General features: G+C 47.4%; 1 protein-coding gene across 15 annotated transcripts in view; it reads left to right on the forward strand.

Moving 5' to 3' along the window:
- The window catches only part of POU2F2 (POU class 2 homeobox 2), a 48,042-nt gene that overhangs the window by 18,992 nt on the left and 14,349 nt on the right, over positions 1 to 14,701 (forward strand). For all 15 annotated transcript variants that reach the window (XR_004060458.1, XM_030942797.1, XM_030942804.1 and 12 more), the window contains 2 exons: positions 13,759 to 13,864; positions 13,962 to 14,053. Coding sequence is in view for 14 of the 15 variants with exons in the window: in XM_030942797.1 (XP_030798657.1) it covers positions 13,759 to 13,864; positions 13,962 to 14,053 (198 nt within the window). In the remaining variant the exon portion in view is untranslated. The remainder of the gene's footprint in view (positions 1 to 13,758; positions 13,865 to 13,961; positions 14,054 to 14,701) is intronic.

The following is a 14,701-nucleotide window of genomic DNA, read 5'->3' on the forward strand; positions in this document are numbered from 1 at the left end:
ACCTGCCGTCCAGCCCAGGCCCTGACTGTCAAGGTCTCCTTAAACCCCTTCTCCTTTCCTCTCACTCCTCCTTCCCCAGCTCCCCTCAGCTCAGATCTTTCCCTTTCTGTCCTCAACAAGTGCGAAACTGGGCCAAGTTTGTTTTCTGGGAATTCTTTCTCACAATCTGAGTTGCCCTTTGACATCATTTCTACAACGGCACCTCCTATGGGCACCATGCCGGGCCCAGGCTTCAGAGGGACCAGCTCTTCCTGACTTACCTACCCACTGCTCCAGCCTTCACCGGCTCCTAGGCTTGGATGGCTCTCCCGGGGTGCATCTCATGCCCTCCACCCCCCAGTCCACTTCTCATGCCTGCTAAGCTCTGATCCTGCAGTCATTCCACAAACATTTCCTGGCCTCCTGTGTGTCAGGCCATGGCAGGAAGCTGAAGACTTAGGAGTGAGTCACAGCCATCCTTGCCCCTGAGGGGCTCCCCGTCCTGCAGTAGAGCAAGCACATCAGTCAGCCACTAAGAAATGTTCCACTTGAAGGATACTAAGAAGCCCAGGAAAGAGTAAAAAACACTCATAAATGCTGTCCCTTTGAAATTATATAAAGTACCAAGGAAAAGTGCCCCTTCCATCCCTCTGATGTCAGCTTCCAGAGTAATGCTGATTAAACAGTTTGGCAGGATCCTTCCCTGCAATCTCCTAGCTTGTACAGATGAAGGGGCAATTATAATACAGTTTTATAATTTGTCTGTCCATTGCTCAGTGTGATATCTTCTACCGAGGGGGCTGTGTGGATATTTACCGAATCAATGAGGGATGTTTTGCAGCAGATTTTCAGTCAAGGGTAGGAAAGATATCTCTCCAGGGAAGTATTTCAGAATGTCTGGGGTAAGGGCAGGCATTGATTGAAAACTTACGTTAACAGTTAAAACATCATTTTTTATTGGAGAGTAGGGGGAAAAATTCCTATTTTCCTAATAGGACAATGGCAAATAAAGCTTGACAAAATCTTTTAGGCTGCTAGGACCTAGCAAGTGAGTTTCCCAAAGAAACCAACTGAGTGTGATGGGAATATGGGAAAAGAAATGGGATGTGTGTCTGAGGGAATCAGGACCCACATCTGTCCAGGCTTTCAGGACGAGGTGGGATCTGAACTCAGGGGAATGGGAAGGAGTTTGCTGGCAAGGGGCTTCCAGGCCGTGGGAGTGGCAAGTGCGAAGTGAGAAAGCAGGGCAGGCTGCAGCGGCACAAATAGGGATGGATGAACTGGGAGGGAGGAGCCAAAGCCCAAGTCCAGGTGGCTGAAGAAGACTCAGGAATATTTGGCTCAGGTCACTGAAAAGGCCTGGCCTGGAATATCAGGCCCAGCTCCAGGGGTCTGTCTCCCTGTTTCATTGTAGGGCAGGCATAATCAGTGTCAGCATTTCCAGATTTGCAGCTATCCTGCCCAGGGAGATAAAACACGTCCCCTGGGTTGGGTGGGGTGGCTCAGGCCTGTAATCCCAGCACTCTGGGAGGCCAAGGTGGGCAGATCACTTGAGGTCAGGAGTTCAAGACCAGTCTGGTCAACATGGTAAAACCCTGTCTCTACTAAAAGTGCAAAAATTAGCCGGCCATGGTGGCATGCACCTGTAATCCTAGCTACTTGGGTGGCTGAGGCAAGAGAATTGCTTGAACCCAGGAGGTGGAGGCTGCAGTGGGCCAAGATCGTGCCACTGTGCTCCAGCCTGGGCAACAGAGTGAGCCTCTGTCTCAATAAAACAAACAAAAACACGTCACCTGGCTAGGTTTGAGTCCTTGCCCTCGACCCCAGAGAAGGCAAGTTCAGCCCTACCTGGACATCGTGACTTGAGGATGGGAAAGTGTAACCCCCGAAAGAGATGGGTTCTGTTGCTTGAGTAAGTTGAAGAAAGGGCAGTGGATACCAGGCCAGTCAAAACTGCCCACCTGGAGGTGTGTGGTCAGTTCATCCACAGGGCCTTGGAGTACAGGAGCCTGGCCCAGGCATGCCAGTTGCTCCCACTGGTTCCGGGGTTGGGATCTGCTGTTGCCTGTCTGTCCTGGAATTTTAGCATAAGGTAGCATGTGATATAACATGCAGTCCATATGTAGGTATTTTTTTTCTCCCTGTTGAATCATTCTCCATTTGTGGTGTTCTGCCCTGATCTCCACAACTTCCTGGGTTCCATGTCACAGGACCAACCGCTGGGGGTCCAGAGAAGAACCCACACTGGAGAATGGCCACCTCCTCCACCCCTACTCCCATCTTTAGAGCTTGCCCTAGTGGAGTGACTGTACTAATCATAGAATGGACTGCAGGGGATAGGAGTAGAAATGAGAGCCCAGTAGGAAGTCCTTGAAGGCATACAGATGGGGCATGAGGGTGGCTTGAGCCAGGAGGGTGAGGATGGGTGTCCTGGTTGCCATTTTGTATTGATTGGATAGGTCAAGGATGACTCCTAGGATTTTGGCTTCAGCAGCTGGGTGGTGATGACGTGGTTTCCTGAGTTGGGGAAGACGGGAGGAGTGGGATGTTTTGGAATGCTGGGGTAGGGAGCCAGCAGTTTCGTTTTGGACATGTTAGTGTTTGGAGAGTCTATTAATCATCCACATGGGGACACCAACTAAGCAGATGCATATTTGAGGCTGAAGCTCAGCAGAGTATCTGGGCAGGAGCTGGAAGTGGTTAGTTGTCTGGAAGAGAATGAACTTGGCCAGGCACAGTGGCTTATGTCTATAATGCGAACACTTTAGGAGGCCAAAGCAGGAGGATGGCTTGAGGCGAGTTCGAGACCAGCCTGGGCAACATAGTGAGACCCCATCTCTAAAAATAAATAAATAAATAACCAGTTGTGGTGATGCATGCCCATAGCCCCCAGGCTACTTGAGAGGGTGAGGCAGGAGGATCGCTTGAGCATGGGAGGTCAAGATGACAGTGAGCTATGATTGCAACATGACACTCCAGCCTGGGAGACAGAGTAAGACTCTGTCTCCAAAAAAAGAAAGAAAAGGAAGGAAGGACAGATGGACAGATGGAAGGAAGGAAGGAAGGTCTCAGCCAGATTGGGTTCCCACCCTCAAGAGCTCACAGTCAAGTGTGGTGACATGAGGTGGGCAATGGTAGCAAATGCTCATTTTGAGGGATATGTTGTAATTTCCAAAATGCTTTCTAGATATTATTACTCAGGTCTCAGAACAACCCAATGAAGCATTAGACATTATTATCCCCATTTTACAGATAAGAAAACTGAGGCCCTGAGAAATGACTCAGTCATAATGACTGCCATTTATGAAGGACCAATTAAGTGAACAGGAATCAGGCTAAACATTCTACACATATTGTCTCATTTAATTCCTTTAACAGCTCCATGAAGTAAGACTTATTGTGGTGTCACCTGAGGAAACTGAGGCTTAAAGAGGGTAAGGAACTGCCTTGAGGTGTGTGAGGGGCAGTCAGGATTCTGGGCTCCAAGGCCCAGGTCTCTGCATAACACCTTGCATTGTGATCCTATACAGTTAAGGAGGCTGAGGCCCAGAGGGAAAGTGGCTTCCCCCAGGCACACAGCAAGAAGCAGGTGACAGGGCCAAGGCTCAAACCCCTGAGTTTCCAAGCTGGAAGGGACCCTTGCACCCCACTAGTCTAACCTTCCCCTAGGTTAGGTGTTTCCTTGTCACTGTTGTTGTCAGGTGAGGATTTTCACCCAGGTGGCGTCCATGGCAGGCACCCCTCCCTTCCCAGGCAGTGCGTCCCACCACCCGACAGACTGAGATTACTCAGAGTGTCAGAAAGCCTGACCTCATTTTAATTTTGTTTTATTTTATTTATGCAGTTATTTATTTTTTTAGAGATGAGGTCTTGCTCTATTGCCATCATAACTCACTGCAACCTCGACCTCCTGGCTGAAGCAATCCTCCCACCTCAGCCTCCCGAGTAGCTGAGACTACAGGCATGCACCATCATATCTGGATAAGTTTAAAAAAATTATTTTTTTAAAATAATTTTTTAAATTATTTTTTAAAAATAATTTAAAAGTTTGTGGAGATGGGGTTTCACTATGTTGCCCAGCTGGTCTTGAACTTGGGGCCTCAAGTGATCCTCCCACCTCAGTCTCCCAAAGTACAGACATTATAAGCATGAGTCACTGCACCCGGCTGAGTTTTCGTTTATTTTTTAATTAGCAAATAATCATTGTATATATTTATGGGGTAAAATATGATGTTTTGAGACATGTATACATTGTAGAATGATCAAATCAGGCTAATTAGCATACCTATCACCTCAAATATTTATCATTTCCTCATGGTGAAAACATTTAAAATACACTTCTTGCCAGACACAGTGGCGCACTGTAATCCCAGCTACTTGGGAGTCTGAAGCGGGAGGATGGCCTGAGCCCAGGAGTTCAAGGCTGCAGTGAGCTATAATCATGCACTGCACTCCAGCCTGGGTGACAGAGCAAGACCCTGTCTCTTAAAAAACAAAAACTAAAATAAAAACTAAAACTCTCTCTTTGATATTTTGAAATATACAGTACATTATTAGCAGTAGTCACTGTGCAATAGAACACAGAATGTATTCCTGTATCTCACTGAAACTCCGTGTCCGTTGTCTGCCTTCCCTTTCCCCATCCATCCTCCCCTCCTCATTTTGAACACAATCTATCACGATATAGTTTACATAGTTCCCAGACCCCACTCATTCCTGTTCTCCCCTACTCTGGACTTAACTTGTTCTAGAGAGGGAAGGTCCAGAACTGGTCACAGTTTGCCATATCAGGGATGGCAAAGGAATGTCAACTCGTGCACCAACACCATTCCAGTCATGGTGACTGCCAAAGCTTGTGTGGAGGCCCCTAATGGGGGTGCGAGAGGCCACGGGGGATGGGCCGTCTGCCTTGTGCACTGGAGTGAGGTGCAGCACCTGGGCCGTTGCAGCCGGCCGGCTCTGGGGCCCAGCCTCCTCAAGTTCACTGTTATGGCTTTCTCTTACCCCCCAGGTGGAACTGAGCCCAGGTGGGAAAGTGGGCAATTCACCCATGTATCCTGTAATCCACATATCCATCTTTCTGCCCCCATTCATAGCCAAAGTCCCAGCTATGGCAAAGTACTGCCAGTCTGTCCTGAGGTTTCATCTCATTCATTCATTGAAATGTATTGATCACCTATGAGGCTCCTGCACTGGGAGGGTGATCAAAATACAGCAATGAGTAAGAATCGGTACCGTCCCTTCTCAGCTTTCACGGACATGCTAGCTCTTGTGCTAGGCTTCCTTAAAGCTTAGGGACAGAGCAGCTGATCCACGAAATAAGCCAGCAAGGGTCTTTTCTCTGGCCTGTCTCCACTTACTATAACTTCTCCACCATCTGACTCGGACGTAACACGCCCCCAAGTGGCTTCAGATGGCCATGCTGCCGCTAGATTGTGGAGAAATGGCGCCTCCTACCGGCTTACCCCAGTCCTGAGCCAATTTACTTTTCTTGTTCACCCAGAATCTTATCTTCTCTCCTTCCTTTCTTGCTTTCTTGCCTTCCTTCCTCCCTCCCTTCCCTCCTTCCTCCCTTCCTTCCTCCCTCCCTCCCTCCCTCCCTCCCTCCCTCCCTCCCTCCCTCCCTCCCTCCCTCCCTCCCTTCTTTCTTTCTTTCTTTCTTTCTTTCTTTCTTTCTTTCTTTCTTTCTTTCTTTCTTTCTTTCTTTTTCTTTCTTTCCTTTTTTTCTTTGTTTTGTTTTGAGACAGGGTCTCGCTGTGTCACCCAGGCTGGAGTGCAGTGCCATGACCATGGCTCACTGCAGCCTCGACCTCCCAGGCTCAGGCCATCCTCCCACCTCAGTCTCCCAAGTAGCTGGGACTACAGGCACGTGTTCCCATGCCTGGATTTTTTGTAGAGACCCCATCATGTTGCCCAGTCTGGTCTGAAACTCCTGAGCTCAAGCAATCCACCTGTCTCAGCCTCCCAAAGTGCTGGGACTACAGGTGTGAGCCACCATGCCCCACCAGCTTTCTCCCCTTCTTTCATTCCTTTAGTTGGCAAATATTTAGTGAATATCACAATGCCCAAGCGCCTTTCTGGGTGAGGATATAGCGGGGAATGAGGTAGATAAGTCTGTGCCCTCTTGGAGCTGACCCCCGCTGTAGTTGGGGAGATAGGCAGGAAGCAGACAATTGCTATGAAGGAAAGAAAAGAGCATAATAGAGAGTGTTGGAGGAAAAAGAAGACTTCATCAGAGTGTGTGGTCAGAGAGGGCCTCTCTGAGGAGGGGGGCATTTGATGGAGACTTAAATGATGAGGAGGGACCACCTCTGTGTAGATCTAGAAAGGGTATAGCAAAGGTACTGAGGTGGGGACTTCTTTGTGGGTTCAGTAACAGGAAGGAGACCAGTGGGGCTGGATCAGAGTTAGAGAGTGAGAGTCATGTGAGGCAAGGAAGGAGAGGCAAGAGGGGGTGCCAGGCCATGCAGGGCCATGGCCTGGAGCTGGATTATACCACAAATGTGATGAAAGTCAGTAGAGACCTTGTGGCTCAATTTATATTTTAGAACAAGGACTTGGAGTCCATAGACCACCCCTAGAGGAGTCTGTGCATAGAATTCAGAGTCCAAGAACTTGGATGGGAAAAAAAATTACATCTTAATTTTTACTATCTTCTGACCAAACCATAGCATGTCCCTCTATCATGAATGTAGACAACAGACCACAGTACTCAGACTTCGTCACCAAGAGAATGCGCGCAGATTTTCACATTCTCTTATAGTTGTTGCAGATCTCTCCAAATACTGTTTTCACTCATGATTACTTTGAAATGACAGTAGTCATCAGATCTATTGCTGGATCTTGTTGCTTAATGTGCTAATAAACACATAAATGATTATATGACAATTCGAAATATGTTTGATGACTATATTTTTTTAAATTTTAATTAATTTTTTTGAGATGGAGTCTCACTCTGTTGCTTGAGCTGGAGTGCAGTGGTGCAATCTCAGCTCACTGCAACCTCTGCCTCCTGGGTTCAAGTGATTCTTCTTCCTCAGCCTCCTGTGTAGCTGCAACTACAGGTGCCTGCCACCATACCTGGCTAATTTTTTTCTGTACTTTTTGGTAGCAGGGGGTTTCACCATGTTGGCCAGGCTGGTCTCGCACTCCTGACCTCAAGTGATTCACCTGCCTTGGCCTCCCAAAATGCTGGGATTACAGGTATGAGCCACCACACCCAGCCAAATTTTAATTAATTAATTTTTATTTTATTTTGTTTTTTGGAGACGGGTGTCTCCCTTTGTTGCCTAGGCTGCAGTGCCATGGTATGATCATAGCTTACTGCCACTTCAAACTCCTGGGTTCAAAGGATCCTCCCACCTCAGCATCCTGAGTAGCTGGGACCACAGGCACTCACCATCATGCCTGGCTTATTTTCCTTCTCTTCTCCTCTTCCTCCTCCTCCTCCTCCTCCTCCTCCTCCTCCTCTTCCTTTTCCTCCTCCTCCTTCTCCTTCTCCTTCTTCTTCTTCTTTTTTTTCTGCAGAGACAGGGTCTTGCCATCTTGCCCAGGCTGGTCTCAAACTCCTGGGCTCAAGAAGATTCTCACATCTAGCCCCCCAAAGTGTTGGGATTATAGGCATGAGCCACTGTGCCCAGCCAGTTTTTATTTTAGATTCAGGGATACATGTGTAGGTATGTCACAAGGGTTATATTGCATGATGCTGAGGTTTGGGGTATAATTGTTCCTGTCACTCAGATAGTGAACATAGTACCCAGTAGGAAGTTTTTCAGCCCTTGCCCTCCTCCCTCCCTTTGGAGTCCCTAGTGATGATGACTATAATTCTATGTGATTGATTTCATTTGAAATTCTATATATCTGGCCGGGCATGGTGGCTCACACCTGTGACCCCAGCACTTTGAGAGGATGAGGTGGGTGGATCATCTGAGGTCAGGAGTTTGAGAACAGCCTGGCCAGCATGGTGAAACCCCTTCTCTACTAAAAGTACAAAAATTAGGTGGGCATGGGCATGGTGGGCGCACCTGTAATCTCAGCTACTTGGAAGTCTGAGGCAGGAGAATCGCTTGAACCCGGGAGGCAGAGGTTGCAGTGAGCCAAGACTGAGCCACTGTACTCCAGCCTGGGTGACAGAGAGAGACTCCATCTTGTCTCAAAAAAAGAAAGAAAGAAAGAGACAGAAATGAAAGAAAGAAAGAGAGAGAGAGAAAAGGAAGGAAGGAAGGAAGGAAAGAGAGAGAGAGAGAGAAAGAAAGAAAGGAAAGAAAGAAAGATTCTATATATCTTATGTGTTTTTAATTCTGAGAAGAGGGCAGTAGGTTTGTTTGTTTTTTTTTTTTTTTTTTTTTCAGATGCTAAAGAATTCAGAGCACAAAAAAGTTTAGAACTCTATTGTTTTAGACCCCTCTCTGCCTGCCTGGGGGGCGAATGGATGGTCTGGGGTAGAAGGATGGTGGTTTGGACCAGGACAGTGACTGTGGACAGGAAGAGATGTAGAGGGAACTGGGAGGACTTGCAGATGGATTGGGTGGATGGGGAGAGGAAGGGAAGGTGCGATTAAGGTTGACCTCTAAGTCTCTGGTCTGAGAAACTGGACAGGGATGTGGTTAAATGTTTCCCATCTGAACTTCAAACCATGAGACCTTCTGCAAACTGGGATGCACTTTCCCCATTCTTTCCTCTCTCTAGTGATTCAGAATGAAACCCACAGACACCTCTCTAGGCTTCTGGAGGAAAGGGGAATTTTCACTGAGAGTCATGCTGGGGAGGAACAGGAGTTAACAAATACTTTAATCAGCAAGCTAAGGGTTATAGGAAATCAGAAAAACAGTGGTAATAAGATTTGATTTCTGGTCTTATTCATTAGATTCAATTCAGTGGGCATTTAATGGGGGCTTACCAGGTTCTGATATGAGTTAGGGATACAAGAAGAATAAGATATGCCTCTGGTGTGCTAGAATTTCAGTCTAGCAGAGGAAAGGTACACATAAGCAAATGCATTGACTTGGGAGACCTGCAGCACAGGGCAGGTGGGTCTCGTTTTGTGGGGCCAAAAGATTATGCAACTTGGAGTCCCTTTGAAAGAAAAAGACAATGTTTGAAACAAAAATTAGGTATGGGGTCTTGAAAGGGTTCACTGTAAATGGGGTGCCATGAAGCATAAGTGTTGCGCGCTTCACAGTTGAGATGAAGAGGAGGTGGAGGTATTCCTGGGCTGGGGTAGCTGGGAAAGGGAAGGCAGGGTGGACACTGTTTCACAGGATAGAGTTCTAGGACTTCAGAACCCTTAAGCTGGATTCTGAGATGATTAGCAGCAAGAGTGAGAGAGGTCAGGAGCACAGGAGTACCCAGTCCACTGCCATATACGGAATAAGCAGAGGCACCCCCAGGGGGTCGGGGAATAGCGTTGAGCCATCGAAAAGCAGAGATGTTGATCAGCAGTAACTATTTGGGTGTGTGGAGGAGAGACACTGGGATATTTATTTACTCAGACCAGGTACGTGTTTCAAATCCCAGAGGTATGGATGGACTTACAGCGTGGCCTTCTAGTGTGGTTTTCCAGACATCAACTGTGCATACCCAAGCAAATATCCAGATATACTCTTTTTTTTTTTTTTTGACACAAACAGTACCACATCATACCCTCTGTTCTGCCTCTTGAGCTTTCCACTCAACAAGACATCCTGCAGATTGTTCCATATCAGGACACAAAGAGACTCCTCATTCTTATTGATGACTGTATAGTATTCCACTGTAGAGCTCTACCCTCATTCATCCAACCCGTCCTCTCTTGCTGCATGCTCAGCTACCTTCTACTGTTTTACCAAAATGCCACTTGCTGCTGGGAATAGCCTTCTAGAGAGGTGCAGCCTTCTAGAGTGAGAATAGATAAATTTCTAGCAGTGGAATGGCTGAGTTGAAGGCTGTGTGCAATTGTAATTTTGCTAGACATTGCCAAATCACCCTCTCACCAGCATGTACAAGAATGTGTGTTTCCCCACACTCCCCAGTGTAGTATTACACGCTATTTTTATATTTGGTGATCTGAGAGGTAAAAATGATATCTCAGTGCAATTGCAGTCGTGTTTATCTTATTGTGAGTGAATCTGAGTGTATTTCCATCCAGAGCTGTTCACATTTATTTCACTGGACACTCTCCAGGCCTGTCTGTCAGCCACATTACTACTGGGTTGTCAGTTTTTTACTTATGGATTCATAATCACTATTTTTTTCTTCTTCTTTTTTAATTATATAGAGTTATTTGCAAAATCACTCTTTGTATATTAAAGAAATGAGCCCCTTCTGTTGAATTGCTTATATATTTTCCCAATTTGTTCACTTCCTGGCACATCAAATTGGTCTTTGGAATAATAATAGCATTGGGAAGAATTGAGGGGCATGTCCCAACCCCCAGAATTTCCCAGAAGGAAAAAAATTGTAAGTAACATGTTATAGCTTTCAACTCTACATAAAATTTGCCAAGTAAATGATGAAGCATCAGTCTCAGTTCGTTAACGTATCTATGTGGAACACCTTCTGGGTGCCAGGTGCTGTTCTAGGTACTGAGGATGCAGCGGTGACTGGAACAGTCAAGATCACACTCTCGTGGAGCTGACGTCCCAGTGAGAGGGGCATGTCATGAATGAGTAAACAGGAATAGCGATGCCTGGAGATGGTGATAAGCCTTGTGAGGGAGATGAAATGGGGTGATAAGGGGAGGCCGGGCCAGGGGCTGGTATAGACTGGGTGGTCAAAGAGGGCACCTCTGAGAGGGTGACTTTGTGTTAGGACCCAGGCATAAGTGTCAGAATTAGAACTGCCCAGTAGAGGGAATAGCATGTGTAAAGGCCCTGAGCAGGAACAGGAACAAACTTGGTGCATTTGAAAAAAACAGAAAAGGGCTGAATGGCTGGAACACAGCCAGGGAGGGAGAGGGCGGTGGGAGATGAGCAGGGAGACAAGCACAGGCCTCAGTATAAAGGGACTTGTAGGCAGGTGAGGGGTTTTGTTTGCGTTGTTGAGGGCTATGAGAAGCCACTGGACTGTGTGTGTAAGGCGGTTTTGCTTTTTCTTTCAGAAATGTTTAAATGTAAACGTAGAGAGAACTATGTCATGAACCCCACATATTCTTCACCAAGCTCAATAGATATCAACATTTTGCCAGTCCTATTGGCAAATAGGATTTCATCTAAACTCCTCACTTTTTTTGGTGGGTGGAGGATTGAATTTTTTTTCTTCTCTCTCTCTCCCTACCTCATCCCCCCTTTTTTCCCTTTATTTTCCTTTATTTTTTACTTACCACTATACAAACAAGATTTTTTTTGACATAGGGGTCTCACTGTTGCCCAGGCTGGTCTTGAACTCCTGGCCTCAAGCAGTCCTCCTGCCTCAACCACCCAAGGTGCTGGGATTACAGGCACACACCACTGTGCCTGGCCCTGTCTTAAAAAATACTTTTATTAAAATATAATACATATATAAAGGTGCACAAATCATAGGTATACAGCTATGAGCACTCCCATGGAACTGGTACCCAGATCTAGAAACAATGTGGCCAGCCCCCAGAAACCCCCTGGTGTCCCTTTTCAGTCTTTACTCCCCAAACTTCAACCATTAGAATCATACAGGATGTTCTCTGTCATAACTAGCTCTCTCACTGATAATGTTTGGGAAGTCTATGTTGTGGCACGTAACTGTGACTTGTAGGACTGCTCATTCTTGTTGCTGTAGCTTCCACTGAAACAGTTGCTTTACTCATTCTACTGTTGTGGGCACTTGGGCTATCTTCAAGTCCTGCCTATTTCAAATGGTCCATGTGAACATTGTAGTACACGTCTTGTGGTAAACACATACACATGTATGGTGGGTTACACGCAGGAGTGGAGTTGCTGGGTCATAAGGGTGGTGTATGTTCAGCTTTCTTAGATAGTGTCTGTATTAGTTTGCTAGGGCTGCCAAAACAAAGAACCACAAACTGGGTGACTTGAGAGAAATGTATTGTCTCACAGTTCTGGAGGCTGGAAGTCAGAAATCAAGGTGTCAGCAGGGTTGTGAGGAAAGGATCTGTCCCTTCTGAGGGCTGTGAGGGAGGGATCTGTTCCAGGCCTCTCTCTTTGGCTTGTAGGTGGCTGTCTTTTCCCTGTGTCTCTTCACATCATCTTCCCTTTATCCATGTCTGTGTCCAAATTTGCCCTTTTTATAAGGACACAAGTCATATAGGATTAGAGCCCACCCTAATGACCTCATTTTAACTTGATCATCTGCCAAAGACCCTATCTCCAAATAAGGTTAATCTCTGAGGTTCTGGGGGTTAGAATTCCAACATATCTTTTTGGGGGGTGGCAGGGAGTGGGGGGAGACACTGCAACCTATAACAGTGCTAAAGAGCTTGCCAAAGTGGTTGTACTAATTTACACTATTTGCTGGAGCATTTTAAAGCTAATTCCAGACATGATATTATTTGCCTTGGGAGTGTTTTTTTGTTTTGTTTTGTTTTGTTTTGTTTTGTTTTGGAGACAGAGTCTTGCTGTGTCACCCAGGCTGGAGTGCGGAGAGGTACAGTGGCACGATCTCGGCTCATTGCAATCTCCGCCTCCAGGTTCAAGCGATTCTCCTGCCTCAGCCTCCCGAGTAGCTGGGACTACAAGTGTGTGCCACCATGCCTGGCTAATTGTTTGTATTTTTAGTAGAGACAGGGTTTCACTGTGTTAGCCAGGATGGTCTTGATCTCCTGACCTCATGATCCGCCTGCCTTCACCTCCCAAATTGCTGGGATTTCAGGCGTGAGCCACCGTGCCCAGCTAGGGGTATTTTTAAAGGAGGAAAGACCTGGTCTGGTTTACAATTTATTTATTTATTTATTTATTTTTGAGACAGAGTCTCACTCTGTCACCCAGGTTGGAGTGAATGGGCATGATCTCGGCTCACTGTAACCTATGCCTCCCAGGTTCAAGCAATTCTCCTGCATCAGCCTCCAGAGTAGCTGGGACTATAGGCATGTACCACCACACCTGGCTAATTTTGTATTTTTAGTAGAGATGGGATTTTGCCTTGTTGGCCAGGCTGGTCTTAAACTCCTGGCCTCAGGTGATCCACCCACCTTGGCCTCCCAAATTGCTGGGATTACAGGCATGAGTCACTGCACCTGGCCTGGCTTACATTTTTAAATAATTCTATTTTTTTCTGTGGAAATGTTAAAACAAGGCAAATATTTCATCAAGAAAGGGTAGCCGGGCACGGTGACTCCCAAAGTAATCCCAGCACTTTGGAAGACTGAGGCGGGCGGATCACGAGGTCAGGAGATCGAGACCATCCTGGCTAACATGTTGAAACCCTGTCTCTACTAAAAATACAAAAAATTAGCCAGGAGTGGTGGCGGGCACCTGTATCCCAGCTACTCAGGAGGCTGAGGCAGGAGAATGGCATGAACCTGGGAGGCGGAGCTTGCAGTGAGCTGAGATCAGGCCACCGTACTCCAGCCTGGGCAACACAGCGAGACTCCATCTCAAAAAAAAAGAAAGAAGGGGTAAATAAAGAGTGAGGCCTCCCAGGACTGCCCAGTTGGGACTCTCTGGTACCCCATGGTAGAGAGAAGCCTCTGGGTGCCCTTAGCTCAGGGATGCCATTCAAAGACTGAGTGGACCATCCCTCACTGCCCAGTGCCAGATTGCCATGTGGAGCAGCTTCCTGGTTTCAGCCCCTCAGGGTTCAGGTGATGCAGAAAGGATGAAACCTAGCCAGGACTCAGGCTGTCTTTCTGTCCACCCCGCTCCCTGCCAGGACATACAGCAGCTCCTCCAGCTCCAGCAGCTGGTGCTTGTGCCAGGCCACCACCTCCAGCCACCTGCTCAGTTCCTGCTACCGCAGGCCCAGCAGAGCCAGCCAGGTAAGGCCCCCACCCCAGATGGCCTCCCTGACACTTCCACAGAACTTCCTCACCTTCCCCTCCCCCTCACCCTGTGTATTTCCCCTTGTCTCTCCAGGCCTGCTACCAACACCAAATCTATTCCAGCTACCTCAGCAAACCCAGGGAGCTCTTCTGACCTCCCAGCCCCGGGCCGGGCTTCCCACACAGGTGAGACTGTCCATTGAGTGCACCAGGCCAGGCCAGCAGCAAGGCCTGCTGAAAGCAGGGTAAATGGGGGTGAGGAGCGAGTGAGAGTCTCCTCTCTATTTGACCCAGCCACACTCTGCCAGTGATTTGCTGTGAGACCTCAGGCAAGCCCATCTCCCTGTCTGAGTCAGCCTCTTCCTCTATAGAATGAGGGGAGCTGGCCCAGACGAGTGGTTCTTAAGCCTTTCAGGTACATGGGCTCCTTTGAGAATGTGATGAAAGATTTACATCTGATCCCCATTCCCCCAAAATGCTCATGTGCAAAAACACACAAAATTGTAGGGCGTTGCGAGCCTTTAGGCTACAAATGCCTCGGGCCTCTTCCAGCACTGGATGGAGGATTCTCTGAAGAAGGCCTTCCTTATGTGATTATTTCACATCCACTTCCCAGATTGGAGACGGAAAACAAGGCCCGCAGGTGTCTTTTATTTGGCCATTGTCAACTAAATTCCCAGAAAGCACCAGATTTCCAGTTCCTCTTGATAACCCAGAAAATCTGGCAGGGCTGTACCTGTGTCTATGTAGTGGCTTGGTGCAGTGAGCAGTTGGCCTGACCACTAGCAGGAGCAGAGGCCCCTTAGAGAGCGCACCAGCTCTCCAGACCACCTT

The sequence above is a fragment of the Rhinopithecus roxellana genome, chromosome 12 (assembly GCF_007565055.1).
Source record: "Rhinopithecus roxellana isolate Shanxi Qingling chromosome 12, ASM756505v1, whole genome shotgun sequence".
Classification (NCBI taxonomy): domain Eukaryota; kingdom Metazoa; phylum Chordata; class Mammalia; order Primates; family Cercopithecidae; genus Rhinopithecus; species Rhinopithecus roxellana.